General features: G+C 45.0%; 1 protein-coding gene across 4 annotated transcripts in view; it reads right to left on the bottom strand.

Moving 5' to 3' along the window:
* The window catches only part of NCKIPSD (NCK interacting protein with SH3 domain), a 166,310-nt gene that overhangs the window by 76,302 nt on the left and 73,484 nt on the right, over nucleotides 1–16,524 (bottom strand). For 3 of the 4 annotated variants that reach the window (XM_053301706.1, XM_053301703.1, XM_053301704.1), the window contains exons 2-3: nucleotides 4,368–4,480; nucleotides 1,957–2,152 (exon numbers count right to left, since the gene is read on the bottom strand). In XM_053301706.1, the coding sequence (XP_053157681.1) occupies nucleotides 1,957–2,152; nucleotides 4,368–4,480 (309 nt within the window). Of the gene's footprint in view, nucleotides 1–1,956; nucleotides 2,153–4,367; nucleotides 4,481–5,316; nucleotides 5,416–16,524 lie in introns of those variants that run through there. The other variant, XM_053301705.1, reaches the window with a different exon arrangement.

Here is a 16,524-nt window from a genome sequence, read left to right on the forward strand (position 1 = left end):
AACAGATCCTTTTTACTCCCTTATCAGTGTTAATATCCTAAACAGCAGGAAGAGAGATAACTTGCCTGCTTGTTAAACAAGACACAGTCTGTCTCTTCTGGTGGGGTGGGGGAGAGGAGGTGTCTCCTACCAACATGTGTTTGCTTGACCAATAATTCCAGCACTACATGATCGACTTCAGAACTCAGTGTACAAATTCAAAATCATGCTTTGGAATATTTTTAATGCAGACAAACCTGTTTATAAGGCTATGTTTCTTGTACTACTTCCTTTGGTTTCATAGTCATGAAAAAATATGTAAGGTATATTTGTGCCTTAAGATGGAGAATAAACAGCTCTTTCCTAGTAAGGAGCAGATATAATGGCCTTCTGCCTATTTAACAAGGGTTTGGCAGATGCAAGAAAGGCAACACCATTAAGCAGGGCTGTCCCAGATATACTTTTCCATACTACCTCTTGGAGGAATTAGCATCTCTTTAGAAGTCTGCCATAAGATTATTGAATATCATAATTAGTTCTCACAAACATATTGTATCTGACCCCCTACTGAGATTAACAAAATTTCATTTTCAAATAAAACAGAAGAACACTGGAGTAAGGTAGCTACTAAGGTCATTCTCACAACCAATTGCACGGGGGCAGGAGAGGCCAAGAGCCTACTACCTTCCCCCACATGAGCAACCACTCATCTGGGCTCCATCGCAAGCCCATATGATCAGTGAGATTGGGAGAAGCAAGTCCTCCTTCATCCCACAATGCAATGTGGAAGCAGCAGAGAGGCTGCTTCCAGCATTGCTGCCACTCCACCTGGCCTTCCTTTCCCCCACACTCACTGCTGAAAATGGTGAACAGCCATCTGGGAGCCCAGAGCAATCATGCACATGATTGCCTGCCAAGGTAGGACAGGGGGAGGTTACTATTCTACCTTGGTTAATGACTGGGCTCCAAAGCTGGGCTACCTGGTTTTGCAGGCACTGGGTAGGAGTGGGTCCTGTGGCTCCACACTGGCTCCACACTGTACCCTGGTTGTCCCACTCCTACCCAGCTTTGGCCGGTAGTGAAAATGACCTTATTGTATACTAACCCAAGGGCTGTCTTAATGGATCAGTCCAAAAGGTTCGTTTTGCCCAGTATACCAATTCTAAAAAGCTTGCATCCATTAGTTCTAAACGCCATAAGAGACTTATTACTTGTCACTGGACCTACTACTAATTTAGCAGCTTTACATTTTCATACTCTAATCATTCTTAGAGCGCTTAAGTACTTAGAGCTTTTTTTTTTTTTTTTTAACTGACCTTGTATCCAGCAAGGGTGCTTTTCAGTACTAAGGAATGTACAGGGGAATGCTTAAAGGTTTGTTGGCATGCTTTTGTATTTTTATTCTCTACATTCTTTAAGCTTTTCAGAAACAAACATCCTAGAGCTAAACCATTTTTATGGCCCAATTTAGAGATCACAACAAACTATGGCATGCTGTGACGAGCAACCCAGGGTGAGCCTTGGGCTCACACTTCCCTTCTCCTTCTGTTGTGATGCACCTGTGTGAAGAGAGGTCAAGGAGGTTATATTTTCAGTTTATTAGTAATTACAGCTTCCCATGAAGCCTCAATACAGTTTGTTAGAAACTTTAAACAGAAGCTTTCAGTTGCCTGTCCTTGCACGTTTTTGGGGGGTAGGTTCACCCTTTTGAACCACATGGATTCTTTATCAGGCATAGATACTCAATCTATGCCTGATAAAGAATCCATGTAGTTCAAGAGGTTACACAACCTAAATTGCGTTTGGACTAACAAAATAACTATTTGTTCTACATGTCTCGTTCTGTAGGACCAACATCCATGACAGATAAGCATAAGTGGAAATCTCCTCCCTACAAAAGACAAAATTTCAGTGTAACTAGAACATGCAGAAATACCGTGTAAGATAAAAAAGGTTCAGATATACCAGAGATGCTACCTGGTAAAGGCCGCCTTCATCCTCTTGGGGCTCTGTATTAGGCAAGCTGTGGTGCCGCTCATATCCAGTCCGGCAGACACCATTGGGTTGCCTGGTTAGGTCCAAATGGTGATCACTGGAGGACGGAGTCATCCCTTGAGCAGATGGCGAGTGACCTTTGCGGGAAACAGTTTCCTTCCTATGATGGATCAACTTCCTGGCAACAGAACAGTCATATTGAGCTGACAGGGTTAAGTAAATTGATCCAGAGTTCCAAGCTGCACAGTCAGATACCTAATTATAAGCAATAATTGGTCTCTTCAAAGGAATATATTTAAATTGTTTATACCTCACTCTTCAGTATTTTCACTTCTGGGATGGCTTACACATGAACAGTTTAACACAGAAGAGCAGAAAACAGTTTACAGTACAGTAATTATCATAACCAGAACAGATAATTAGAAGGCCTGGGAAAACAAAAGGTTTCAGCACTTTATGTGGTGTTGAAAAGACAGTGTAGTTGCCTGGGAAGCGTTGCTGGGGCAGCATTCCACAAGTGAAAAGGTCCTCGGCCACCACCCACCTAAATTCAGAAGGCAGTGAGTTTACCTTGTTGTTAGGAAATAAGATCCTTATTACCTCTCAGTGAGGGAATGACACTCTACTGAACTATTACGAACATTTCTTCGAAACTTTAAGACAACTTCTTAGAGGCAAAGTTTTTATACAAAGTACTGAATTCCTGCATTTTTAATTCATGGTATTAAGGATTTTTTAAAAAAAACTAATAATGCACTTTTGCTCATGACTCTGAGAGAACAACAGCAAGATCTGAGAGCAAAAGCATATGCCACAAGATATGCTGATGTACCAAAACAGTGTTGCAGGACAAAATACTGAAAGGCACATTTATACAGAAGCCTGTTTTGATTTCTAAACATCAGAACACCAAGAGCTTATTCTACAGAAAGAAGCTTTATGAAGCTCCTTGGTGACCTTAATACTAAAAAGGTACCTCTTTTCTTCAGACAGACTGCCATTGATTCTAAGGTTACAGAATTATTTGACATCTTGGCAACTGCACAGAATTCCCAATGAAAATGATTGCAACTGTAGAGCATTAAGCACAAAGAATCAACAAGCACTTTCAGTCTGGAGCATCAAGACAAAGTGAGCAGTAAGTTAATAGTGTCTGAAAGCTCTGGCAACCTGAAGCTGGGTTAAATACCTTGAACATTTTCCCCCTTCTCCCAAACACCCAGCATCTCTATTTCTTTACACTCCTATACCTCCATGGTATACATTACATAACAAATCCATTTTTAAAAACCCATATGCCACAAGGACATTCAGAATGAGACAGAGTTCTTTAGTGCACAATCACCTTAACTTGCATCATATCTACAACTAGGGCTGAAAGAAATCCAATAATTATCTAAATTTAGTTCTTAACACATCCAAAGTATACTGCATTTCATTTGCAGGGAATAAAAATGAGCAACAGGCACTCCCATCAGAGGTACATTTAGAACAGTGAATGTCATGGAAGTTATCAAATCCATTTGGATCAAACAAATAAAATGAACTATATATTACCAGTCCAAAAAACAAACACTGACCAGTATGACCCTGAACAAGATTCCTTATTGCCTAAACACCACAAAAGACGTCTTTGTCAAATACAGTTTCCAAAGGCTAATCACATGATTTTTCTAGCTACAGATGTAGCTATCTCCAGTGCTTCAAAGGGCAAGGAAAACAATTACAAATTAATGAAAAGATCCTTCCATATGAGATGCTTGTTCATAGCACATGCTCCATTTTTTCCACAGCAACACACCAATGCATTTTTCCTATAATCACCTTTTGATCTGAAATCTGAATCAACTGATGTTTTATAGCCACTCACTTTTGGAACTGATCTCAAATCTCACACACGCGTACCTAAATTTGGTTTCAAGTGAGAGTTGCAGGTGCAATCCAGTGAATTCTCAAGAGCTGCACTGCTCCCTCAGCAAGTTGGCCCTTCAATGTTCGATGCACAGTGGAATTCTATAGGCCAAACCAGACATCCTAAGAGGTCTGGAGGTATTGCTTCTCTATCTTTCTCTTCCTTGTAACCGCTAATACAAACACCACCCAGCATTACCTTACTATGTATTCCTCATCCCTGTGAGTCACTAATGTGTGGTGCAGCAGAGAGGAGAGGTGTACAGCACAACATCATATAGTATATGGTTTGCATTAGATGCCGCAAAGAAGAAAGAGTAAAGAGTGCTGTGACAACTCTGTATCTCGTAAATGTCTAGTCCGGCCCTAAATAACTCTACTGCAGGCCATAAACTCATTTGCATTCAAATAATGTACTGCCATTAAAATTATTTCCATACTGTCTGGAACATTCTTGCTTGTTTGCTGCTAGCTCTACTTACTGAAGGACATCCCTCTGCTCCAAGTTGTATTTTCCTCCATTCTTCATTGCCACATTATGAATAGCCTCTATAGCTCTGTCAATCGACTGCAGAACCACATCTTGTTCCAGCACCTAAGGAATACAACATGCTATGTGTTAAGCACCTTCTCTTTCATCTTCCCAAAGTTTATACCAACAATACGAAATTGACAGGTATAGTCTTAATTCTCTTTTATTGACACCAATTTGAAACTCTCAGTGTTTAGCACTCTCATAAACATAGCATACATTCATAACAGGAATCAATTTCCCCATTCTGTTTCTTATGGGTATTGGATAAAGGTTTCTTTAAAAATAAAGCACAAAAAACTTTTTTTAAAAAAGCAATATATAAAATGGATTCTGACTGTACAAGATTTATTGGCAGAGTAGAAAAACATTTGTTTGGAAGCAGTGAAAAATACATCACAGCTCCATTCACCCATCCTGGGCCCTGGAGTCCCCACAATTCATTACATGGAGATCAATGGCAAAACTTCAGAGGCGCAAAGCAGCTCTTCAGATCAATTTCACATTCAAATTGCTACAGTGACTCTTCCACCCTCCACTGCAAGTTGTGATAAATTTCAGTTTATTTCCTTCTGGTACAGCTGAAGGACTGGACTCCCACATATCCCAATTCTCACACACAGAAAAATCTAAATGCTAGCACTGAGTGTATATATCAGGCAAGCCAGGCACCTGAAAACAGCAATCCCATGATTCATACCAGCTGCTTGGCCCCTTCAACAATTTTCCACCTTGTTTTGTTTATTTTGTTGTTGGAATACGTGACCCAAATTCCAGTATCTTTATTATAGAAATTGTTCTCCGAGTAACCATTTATGCCTATCTTTGGTCACATATTTTATGGCAAATCCTAGGCCACAAAGTTTACTAAACTATTTTTGTACATGAAATGTAACCACCTTACACTGAAACAGATCACCAGTAATTGTCAACTTGTCGCCTATTACTAACGCTGTAGACACAGCATCACAGAAGACCACCATATCCTTGTAGTCATAGTCTACATAATCTTCTATGAGTTGAGTTAACAGAGTGGATAGTGTTCAAAAGAAAGAGAGAGTATGCTCATTTTATAGCAACAGTTAGAAGCTCAAGTTGGAAAATAGGTTTAAACAAAACAAGAACATGAGGAAAAAAACATGTGAAAAAAAGCAATTCCTGTAATTCAAGACACAGCTACTGTTATAATGGCCTTGTGTACCAATCAGTAAGTGCTTAGTACACACAAGCATAAATACTTGGCAGTTAGCCAAAAGGGTCCTAATCTGTTAGACCTAAATTGGGAAACCCAATCCCATCCCCCACTGTAGTTATGAACAGCACAAGATGGTGCTTGCAGAAAAACAGCTACAGGAACATTACCTGAGGACAAGGGTGGCAGAACTGCCCCACTTTCACTTCTTGCTAATTGATCACTATTAAGCAAGCATGGTTCTGGCTCTATAGACTATGGCTGGCTCTCCTTCCTCTAAACGTCTGCACAGGACTTATGCTTGGTACTCTTCCCCCATCTTGTACCCCATGCTTGTGTAGCAACATCACCAGCTAGTGCTATCCTGAGCGACCGGGTCAGCTCTCAGAGTCAAAGCAATGATACAACAATCTTCTAGCACCAGCATGGAAAACCTATTACCCAATCTACACAACAGAGCAAAGATGTCCTCTAAATTTAATGTGAGAGAATATACTTTGATTAACATAAAAGCCTTGAACCAACTAGTTTAGTGATGTAACCCTCAAGCTGCAGCTCTTCAGAAAGCTGATAGTAAAAGTAATGGCCATTTTCACTCCTCTGTTGAGCCCAGGAGCACTTGAAGACTTATAAGGTTGCACCTTGATTCACCTTGGGCAAGATTCCTGAACAGCAGCAGATGGCACCACTCCCCATGGGTTTAAGACAGGGGTTCACAATCTTGGGTTCCGAGATGTTGTTGACCAACAACTCTCATCATGATGGGAGTTGTAGGTCAACTACATCTGGGAACCCAAGTTTGAGAACCCCTGAATTAAGGGGATCACTGATGCCCTTGCAAAGGAATATAAATCCTAGGAAAAAACTGGACTATATATGCACTAATTACTATGCCAAATGTGTTTTTAAAGCATCCCATGAAAAGTACAGAAAGAAAATTTCAAGTGCTACACAGGGAATTTAATTCCCCCCTTGAAACTTAGTTTCTATGTAGCTGCCTTTTTAAATGAAGCTTTAATATGTGCAAATCTTATTAGACAAGAGATAGGGAGGACCTCTGAATCACATTAACACCACTGCTGTGGACTCATTAAACTATAAGGCTGAGAGAGGTTCCTGCGTGCAACCTTAGAGAAGCCGCTGCCAGTCTGTGAAGACAATACTGAGCTAGATAGACCAATGGTCTGACTCAGTATATGGCAGTTTCCTATGTTCCTATGAGATGGTCCAATCTTCTGTCCATGATGCAGGATCTGCAATCCCCTCCTCCTAACCCATTTATGCAATCCGTACTAGTGGTTATGGTCGTAGAGCACATAATTCCAGCTGACCAACTATCTGTTAAGATTTATATTCCACTATTTCTGACAGGCTCAGAGTGATTTACAGCATTCTTTAAAGTTAATAATCCTGTCCTGAAGGAGCTCACAATCTTTTAAAAAAAGTTGTCAGGGGGGAGGATCCAGAAGTCCCTTGGTTCTTCTCAGGCCAATGGAGGGGCCTTGCAGCTTGTCTCACTCTCTGTCGCAACCGAATGGTAATGAGAGTAATCATTTGAGATGCAGGGGAAAGTTTGTCTTCTATGACCAGAGCCAACTGAGGCGTTGCTTCTCATGTTTGCAAGTCATCATCTCAGGAATCTCCCATGCTCCTTTCACCAAGCAAAAGTTGCTCCTCTAGAAATAACAAACATTTTGTTAAAAATGCACCCTTTCTCACAGATGACGCTTATGAGCTACTACCAGCTGTGCCTTTAGATCATAAATGGACGTTCTTCTTGTTCTCTGAACACCAGTATCAAACTACATACCCCTCTACAGAATAGTTTTCTCTCAGTTTTTCCTGTGACATCAGCTCACTGAGGCCATCCAGAAGTGAACAATGAAGACATTCAGAGCACGTGTGTCAGCTCAACTATCATCTCAGTACCCTCCTCACCCTATCTCCCCCTGTGATTATAGTCAGTCAGTACAGAGTTTTCATTCTGATTCATGTTTAGAGGACATGACATGCTTTTATCTCGGATGCTTACAGTGGATGCCTTACAACATGCACACAGTGCTTTCAACTACTATTGCCATTAGTTAACACTGCAGGTCTCTCTTTTTTTTAATTGTACCCTGCTCTCTTTAACACCACAACAGCCCTGATGGATCAGACCCAAGGTCTATCTGGTCCAGCATCCCATTTCCCACAGTGGCCTGCCAGATGCCTCTGGAAAACAACTGAAACAGTATCTGCATGGCAGCTTCTCCTTACAGCAGGCATATAATGTCAGTAACTCATTTCATAGAATATTTGCATACCACTGCCACAGAATCATAGCAGGCACTAGCTGATCAAATGTGTAGACCATCTTTGAAAGAGACATAAATAGTTAAGACTGCATTGCACATTAGGGATGTCCATGAAACGTATTTTGTTTTTTGTTTCAAGCTCAAAACAAAATGCAGATGGTTGAAATGTTTTGTCGGAACAGCAATTGACTGGTTGTTTCGACTGAACAACACTCAAAAATCTTTGAGTTTTTCGGACATAGGGAGCAATATGGAAACTTGAAGAACCCCTTTGTTCCCCATGGGTAGCTCCTAGGGACACCAAAATGGACTGGATGATAGTGCACGCACACACAACAACAAATATTTATATACAGCTTTTCAACAAAAGTTTCCAAAGCGGTCTACATGGAGAAATAATAAATAAATAAGAAGATGGCTCCCTGTCCCCAAAGGGCTCACAATCTAAAAAGAAACATAAGACAGACTCCAGCAACAGTCACTGAAAGTACTGTCCTGGGAGTGGATAGGGCCAGTTACTCTCCCCCTACTTAACATGGTGATTCTCTTTAACATCTTTCGTGAGACTCTTCCCGTTTCCAGGTGCCCGGTCAGGCAATCTCAGAATTTCGAGTGTTTGTCCTTGAGGGTGGGCCTCCGAGATAGGCTGGGGATTCTGCTGGTGTACCGACCACCCCGCTGCACTTCAGTCTCCCTACCTGAGCTGGCGGGGGTGGTCTCGGAGGTGGCTTTGGGTTCCCCCAGGCTTATTGTTTTGGGGGATTTCAATGTCCATGCCGAGGCCCCCCTAGTGGGTGCGGCTCAGGATTTCATGGCCTCCATGGCAACCATGGGCCTGTCTCAATTGGTATCGGGCCCTACCCACGTGGCGGGACACACTCTGGATCTGGTTTTTGCCGACCGGGAAATAAATGATCTGGAGGTGGGGGAATTTGAGACCACTCCCTTGTCATGGACAGATCATCACCTGGTGGGTTTTAGTTTGACTGCTCCGTCTGCCCTCTGCAGGGGTGGTGGGCCGATTAAGATGGTCCGCCCCCAGAGACTTATGGATCCGCTTGGATTTCAGACGGCCCTCGGGGAGTTTCCAGTGTCCAGAGCTGGTGACCCTGTCGAGGCCTTGGTTGATCTCTGGAATGGAGAGATGGCCCGGGCTGTTGACACGGTTGCCCCCAAGCGCCCTCTCCGGCTTGGTGGAGCCTGTTCTGCTCCTTGGTTTTCCTCGGAGCTTAGGGCGATGAAGCAACTCGGACGACGGCTGGAGCGACGCTGGAGGAAGAGTCGTCACGAATCCGATCGAACACGGGCTAGAACCCATTTTAGGGACTATGCCGTGGCGGTGGCGGCGGCGAAGAAATGTTTTTTCTCCGCCTCCATTGCGTCTGCTCAGTGCAGGCAAACAGAGCTGTTTTGTGTGGTGAAAACCTTGCTCCACACATCCCCCCGGACAATGGGGGAGGAGTCATCTACGGCTCTTTGTGATTGGTTTGCCTGTCGCTTTGCAGATAAAGTCGCTTGCATCTGTGCTGACCTGGACTCCAGAGTTTTGGCAGTTCCGGCAGACGTGCCTCTGGTACCATCTGGTCCCGTTGTGCTGGATTCTTTTCAGTTGGTGCGGCCTGAGGATGTGGACAAGATCCTGGGCAGTGTGCGGGCGACTTCGTGCGCTCTTGACCCTTGCCCTTCATGGCTAATAAAAGCTGCCAGGGAGGGGACAGGTAGATGGCTGGAGGTGATAGTTAATGCTTCGTTAAGGGAAGGCAGGATGCCATCGTGCCTTAAGGAGGCGGTGGTAAGACCTCTATTAAAAAAGCCCTCCCTTGATCCCTCCAACCTGGACAATTATAGACCTGTGTCTAACCTTCCCTTCTTGGGCAAGGTGATGGAGCGTGTGGTGGCGTCCCAGCTGCAGAGGGTCTTGGATGATACGGATTATCTGGACCCTTTTCAATCTGGCTTCTGCCCCGGGTATGGGACTGAAACTGCCTTGGTCGCTCTAGTGGATGACCTACGCCGGGAACTAGACAGGGGGAGTGCGTCCCTGTTGGTTCTGCTGGACCTCTCGGCGACGTTCAATACCATCGACCATGGTATCCTTCTGGGCCGCCTCTCGAGTATGGAAATCGGAGGCACTGCGTTGCAGTGGTTCCGGTCCTTTCTTGGGGGGAGGGTCCAGAAGGTGGTGCTGGGGGACTACTGCTCGGCCCCGTGGCCGTTGGCCTGTGGGGTCCCGCAGGGATCGGTCTTGTCCCCCATGCTGTTTAACATCTACATGAAGCCGCTGGGAGAGGTCATCCGGGGACTTGGACTGAGTTGTCAGCAATATGCGGATGACACTCAGCTCTATCTCTCCTTGTCATCTGATCCTAGGGAGGCGGTGGATGCCCTGAATCGGGGGCTGGAGGCCGTGATGGGGTGGATGTGGGCTAACAAACTGAAATTGAATCCGGATAAGACGGAGGTACTGTTGATCAGTAGGAGAGCCAATCGGGATGAGGAGATTTTACCGGTTCTGGATGGGGTTGCACTCCCCTCGAAGGAGCAAGTACGCAGCTTGGGGGTACTACTGGACCCGGCTCTGCTTTTGGAAGCTCAGGTGGAGGCAGTGGCCAGGGGTGCCTTTGCACGGCTTCGGCTGGTGCGCCAGCTGCGTCCCTTTCTCGAGAAGGCAGATCTGGCCACGGTTACCCACGCCTTAGTCACGTCGCGGCTGGATTACTGTAACGCGCTCTACGTGGGGCTGCCCTTGAAGAATATCCGGAAACTGCAGCTAGTGCAAAACGCGGCAGCGAGGGTGTTATCCGGAGCTGCCCGTTGGGAACATATCACCCCCATTTTGAAAGAGCTGCACTGGCTGCCGGTTCGTTTCCGGGTCCAATTCAAGGTGCTGGTTTTGACCTTTAAAGCCCTTAATGGTTTGGGCCCGGGGTGTTTGAGGGACCGCCTGCTCCCAAGAGTTGCTGCCCGCTTGACAAGGACATCTGAGGGGGCCCTGCTCCGGGTGCCGACAATGAGGGAGGCCCGGCTTTCGTGCACTCAGGACAGGGCCTTCTCTGTTGCTGCCCCTAGACTCTGGAATGCTCTCCCGGTGGCCATTCGTTCCTCAGACTCCATCACGGCTTTTAGAAAGCTTTTAAAGACTTGGCTTTTTACCCAGGCTTTTACATGATCGTTTTTACTGCGGCTTCTCTGTTTTTATCTGTTATCTGTTGTCATGTTTTTATGCTTGTTTATATGTTTTAACTTGATGTTTTTATTGCTTGATGTTTTTACTGCTTTTATTGTATGTTTTAATTTTTGTAAACCGCCTTGGGGTTTTCTTTTAACGAAAGGCGGTATAGAAATGTAAAAATAAATAAATAAATAAATAAAACTGTCCCTATCCACTCCCAGGACAGAACTTCCAGTGACTGTTGCTGGTGTCTATCTTACGTTTCTCTTTAGGTGAGCCCTTTAGGGACAGGGTTCCATCTTATTTGTTTGTTATTTCTCTGTGTAAACCGCCCTGAGCCATTTTTGGAAGGGCGGCATAGAAATTGAAATTAATAATAATAATAATAAATAAAGAAAATCACCACAATACACACACATACACACACATATATATACACACACACACACACATGCACGCACACACACCCCTTTAGCCCCTTCGGGGAGCCTCTCTAGGCCACGGGGGGTGGTCCGCTAAGGTTCCCCCTCCCTCCACCGGCCTCGGTCATCACCGCCGTGGCCCGTTCGCCTGCTTTATTCAGCCCGTTCAGGCCTCCGTATGGTACGGGGTCAAAAAGGGCCCCCCCACCCCATTCGGTCCGACCTCAGACCGATCCCCTTGATGGTTCGGGGGGTTGTGTGTGTATGCATGTATTTATGTGTGTGTGTGTATACACACACACACACACACCTTTAGCCCCTACGGGGAGCCTCTCTAGGCCACGGGGGGTGGTCCGCGAAGCTTCCCCCCCCCACCGGCCTCGGTCATCACCGCCGTGGCCCATTTGCCTGCTTTATTCAGCCCTTTCAGGCCTCCGTATGCTGGCGTAGCAGCCATTTCTTCCACCGCCGCACATGCACAAATGGCCTCTGCAAGGCCTGGCACTGCCTAGGGCCTTGCAGAGGCCATTTGCGCATGTGCGGCAGCCATTAGTTTTTTAAACAGGTTGGGGGGGGGGCAAAAAAAAAAGAATCACTAGCCCAGAATGCACTGCCAGCCACAGTAGGGGTGTGCACAAAAATGGTTAACCTGGTTCAGTTCAAGTCCGAACCAGACTGGGCCAGTTTGGTTTTGCACCCCTTCAACCCCCCCGATCACCTTCCAGGGGGGCACTGCCATGGTGGCTCTATGGAGGTTCCCCCTACCCTGCCGGCCTCCATTATTGCCAGAAATCACCTGGTTTGGGTGTTCTTCGGCCCATTCAGGACCTGCCCTCCACCACTGTGGAGGTCGCCGTGCATGCCCAATGGGCTTCTGCGTGGCTGGGTCATTTGGCTTGATGCCAAACCAAACCGGAGGACTTTGGCTCAATATTGAGCCGTCGAACCAAACCGGTTCGGTTCCGAACCAGTTTGCACATCCCTAAGCTATCGTGCCTGTGCTGCAGTAACACCATTGGCACAACTTGCTCTCTCACACACAATTATTACTCCTTACTTTCTAGAACTGCAACAGCTGCTAGAGCAGCAGCCTTCTCAGTAAGCATAGCTATAAACTCAACTAGAGCATCTTCAGCCACATTTTGACTGAGTATACCTTGCAATGCAGATTGCAGAGCAGAGAGCACTGAGTGAAGCACAAATTAAGTCTCAAAGTCAGACATGGAGCTCATCACAGCAATCAGCAAGCAGTACATCTCTCTCTCTCACACACACACACACACACACACACACACACACACACACACACCACTGCTACTGTCCGTTTCCTGCCACAACACTATCTCACAAAACAAACCACAAGGAAGGAAGGCACATAAATTCTGCCTCTGTCAATCTGAGATCCAGCAAAACCAGATAGTTATAGCAGCAATAGCAAAGCATATTATACTCAGTGCTGAGAAAAGAAAATCACAAAATCAAACCTACCTACCTCCTCTCCTGAGGTATCCTCTTCAAGAGAGGCATACTATAAGGACTCGGCCTCCCAATCCATTTGAATAAATTTCAAAACTCCCTCCTTTTGTGTTTCCCCTCCCTCCTCCCTGCCAAAGAGGGCAGAGTTGCCCATGACAACGCTTGATTTATATGATAATAAGCCAACTAAGAAGCAAGCAGATCACAAGCCAATCGGAAGGCAGTCCCAGAAAACCAACCAGCAAGTTAAAAACAGGCCTCCCAAATGGCGCTTGAAACACTGAAATGTTCAAATTGAAATGCGGTTGTTTTGTTCAGAGCTCGACACATTTGAAACGGGCCATTTTGAATAAAAACATTTCTATGTCAAAACTTTTTGCATGACTCAGTTGCACAGAGGATACCTTCTTTGGAATATCCTCTTTGACTAGCAGGTCAAAGTCTTAGAACTAATTCAAGACACTGATACTTCTAATCTCTCTAATATGAATAAACTGAAGTTTAATAGCTGGATTCCATGGGTCTCCTTACTACTTCTCTGGATTAAGACCACAAATGTCATCACTTTTGTTCCTTTAAAGCTCCATTCAACTTGCTTAGAGCAACACAAACTGCTCCTCTTCCAAACTTTCCCCCTGCTCCCGCCATGTGGTCTCCACAATTTCAAAACATTTTTCATTAAACTCAGTCACTGAGGATCTATACAAATATTCAAGTTGCTCAGCAGCATTTTCCAAAGGAATTACCTTTACACATTCCTCAAAGAATTTTTTAACTTTGCAATAATGACTGCAGATTTTAAGCATATATCTTCTATATTCTGTACTATATAATCTCATGATAGTAGTAGGATTCTTTCCACACTCCATCCTTCAACCTTTTTTTCTTTACCATTTTCTCTCTCCCTTCAATACACTTTAAAAAAAATCACTCCTGCAGAGTACTTCTCCAAGTGTCATTCTACAAAACGCCATGGTTGTTTAAATGCCAGTCACATAGGAAAACTTGTTCAGCAGTCTAGAATAATCATACCTTTCAGAAAAGCATTCTTGTAGACAAATGGGATCTTATAGGGTGTGCTGACAGAACCAAAGATGGACTATAGGCATGCGCTGTGCACACAATTTACATATTTATGGCAATGGACCTATTACAGATATGACAAGCCCCTGAAAAATGTGCTTTTCTGACCAAGCTTTCCCTTTTCTTTGGGAAGGTTACATGAAGCACAATAATATTCCAACTCCTCCCTTGTCTCTCTTGATTTAGGGGAAAGCAACATAAACCTGTACTAGCTTCATTCCTCAGGTCACATGCTAAATTAGAAGCAAGATGCTTTTCTACATTCAGCTTAGGGATTTGGTTCATTTGCAGCAGCTAATGAACAACATTCGAGCAAATGTCAACAGCAGTTTGAATGCTCTTCCATGCTAGCTAACAGAGATGAAGTAAGGCACAAAGATGCTGTTCAGGTGCTTTCCATTGCTGTGGTCCCATGCAAGCATATCACTTAAGCATGATTAGTATTAAACATGGTTTGCTGCTTTAAACCTGATTAAAATTAGAATGGAGCCAAACATTTGGAGAACTTTTTCAGCTGAATGTGGGGAAGTGCAAGCTTACACAAGTTAGTCCCCTGCTAACTTGGCAAAGAGGCACCTTTTAACGTGGTGATTCTCTTTATTTAGCAGGGGGAGAGTAAGTGGCCCTATCCACCCCCAGCACAGGACCTCCAGTGACTGTTGCTGGTGTCTATCTCATGTTTCTTTTTCGATTGTGAGCCCTTTGGAGACAGGGAGCCATCTTATTTATTTATTTGTTATTTCTCTATGTAAACTGCCCTGAGCCATTTTTGGAAGGGCAGTCTAGAAATCGAATAAATTATTAATAATAATAATACATAAAACCACTGTGGTGGCTGCAGCAATCATACTCCCTGCTTCAGCAGGGAGTATTTTACTGCAGTGCTTTGCTTTCTACCAGAAGCTGCTAGAGCAAGGCCAGGAAGCATTGCTTCCTGCACCCATTGAGGCGAGTCTCACAATCAGCCTTAAGTGGGTTTGTGGAGAGAGCAGGCTTAGCCTGCTCTCCCTGCAGACGATCACTACTGCAGCCCTGGGCAGCCGGATCAGCCGCCCACACGACTGCCAGCTCCATCAGGGGCTGCCGGGATCGGGGGCAGCGCGGCCCCTGGAAGTTCCAGGAGAGACCTTGCAGCTTCCCGGGCCGGGGGTCTCCTCATGTGTTGCCGCGCCGCGGCAATACACGATCAAAAAGACGAGATTAACGGAGCACTCGCTCCATTAACCTCAGCTAAGGGGAGGGGTACTTTGGGAGGTTTGCTGCCAGGAGCTGTGCGGCTCCCGTTGCAGCACACGATTGGCCGAAATCGGGCTAGGCTCCCTTAGCCTGATTTCAGCCAATCGTGAGAATAGCCTCATTTTCTTTCAAATTTAAGTTCATCACAGTGCTGTATTAATGGTGCTCAGTAGCAGAGGGAAGTGTGAATGCTGCTGGTGAGTGAGCAGAACACTTTGCATTTTCAAATTGTGAAATCCCCCTCTCCAGCCTGTACATTGTTCAAAGAGTGATGGGGGGGAAGGGGGAGATTTCAGTTCAGACTTAGTGAAAAGTGCCACGTTGAAACAGAGGACCAGGATTAGTGGACATCTGTGTGTAATTCCTGCCCCTAACCCACCCACCCCCATCCCTTGGCTATGTTCATAGCAAGGAGGGAAAGTGAAACTGTTGCCAAGGCAACAAGGTCAATCCACCCCGTTGCCCTACATTATTGCAATCTCCGACACTGCTCCAAAACAACAAAACCACTTCTATTAGTTACTCAGTAAGTAAATGGATTTTAAATCTTACAGTCAAAAGACTCTCATTGGTGTCTTCATAATGGGTATAACATACAAGTTCTCCCCCTGCTTTGGAGCCTGAGCAGTTCTAGGGGGACCCTATTGGGAGGAAATTGATGATTTCTCCTTTTTTTGGCAGCAACTCCCCACCCCACTTTCCCAAAGAAGTCTGACTATCAAGCATTTGTTCCTACACTAATAGTTCAGGATTAAAAAGCCAGAGATTAGAACCTCACAGAGTTCTATGCTGGACTGCTGGGCACAATAGGGGAAGATAGATATTGCTCCAGTGGATGCTGGAAGCTCTGTAGATTAAAGGGGCCTTGCTTACTTTTTAGAGTGATAACTCTGGCAGCACCAAAGGGACTCTGTTTGGACTGGCAAGTCATATTTGGACTGGCAAGTCACTAAGAGACCTCCAAGTTAGAGGATGAAAGCAGGGCCGTGTCCTTGGTTTACCGTAGGAGGTGCTTGTTCTGGTTCCCCGGGAAAGGGAGGTCCCAACAGTGAAGGGCTGTGTCCTTGGATCATGGAGCCAGCGTGGTATAGTGGTTAGATTGCTGGACTAGGACCGGGGAGACCTGAGTTCAAATCCCCATTCAGCCATGATACTAGCTGGGTGACTCTGGGCCAGTCAGTTCTCTCTCAGGCTAGCCTACTTCACAGGGTTGTTGTGAAAGAGAAACT

The sequence above is a fragment of the Hemicordylus capensis genome, chromosome 2, assembly GCF_027244095.1.
Source record: "Hemicordylus capensis ecotype Gifberg chromosome 2, rHemCap1.1.pri, whole genome shotgun sequence".
Taxonomy (NCBI): domain Eukaryota; kingdom Metazoa; phylum Chordata; class Lepidosauria; order Squamata; family Cordylidae; genus Hemicordylus; species Hemicordylus capensis.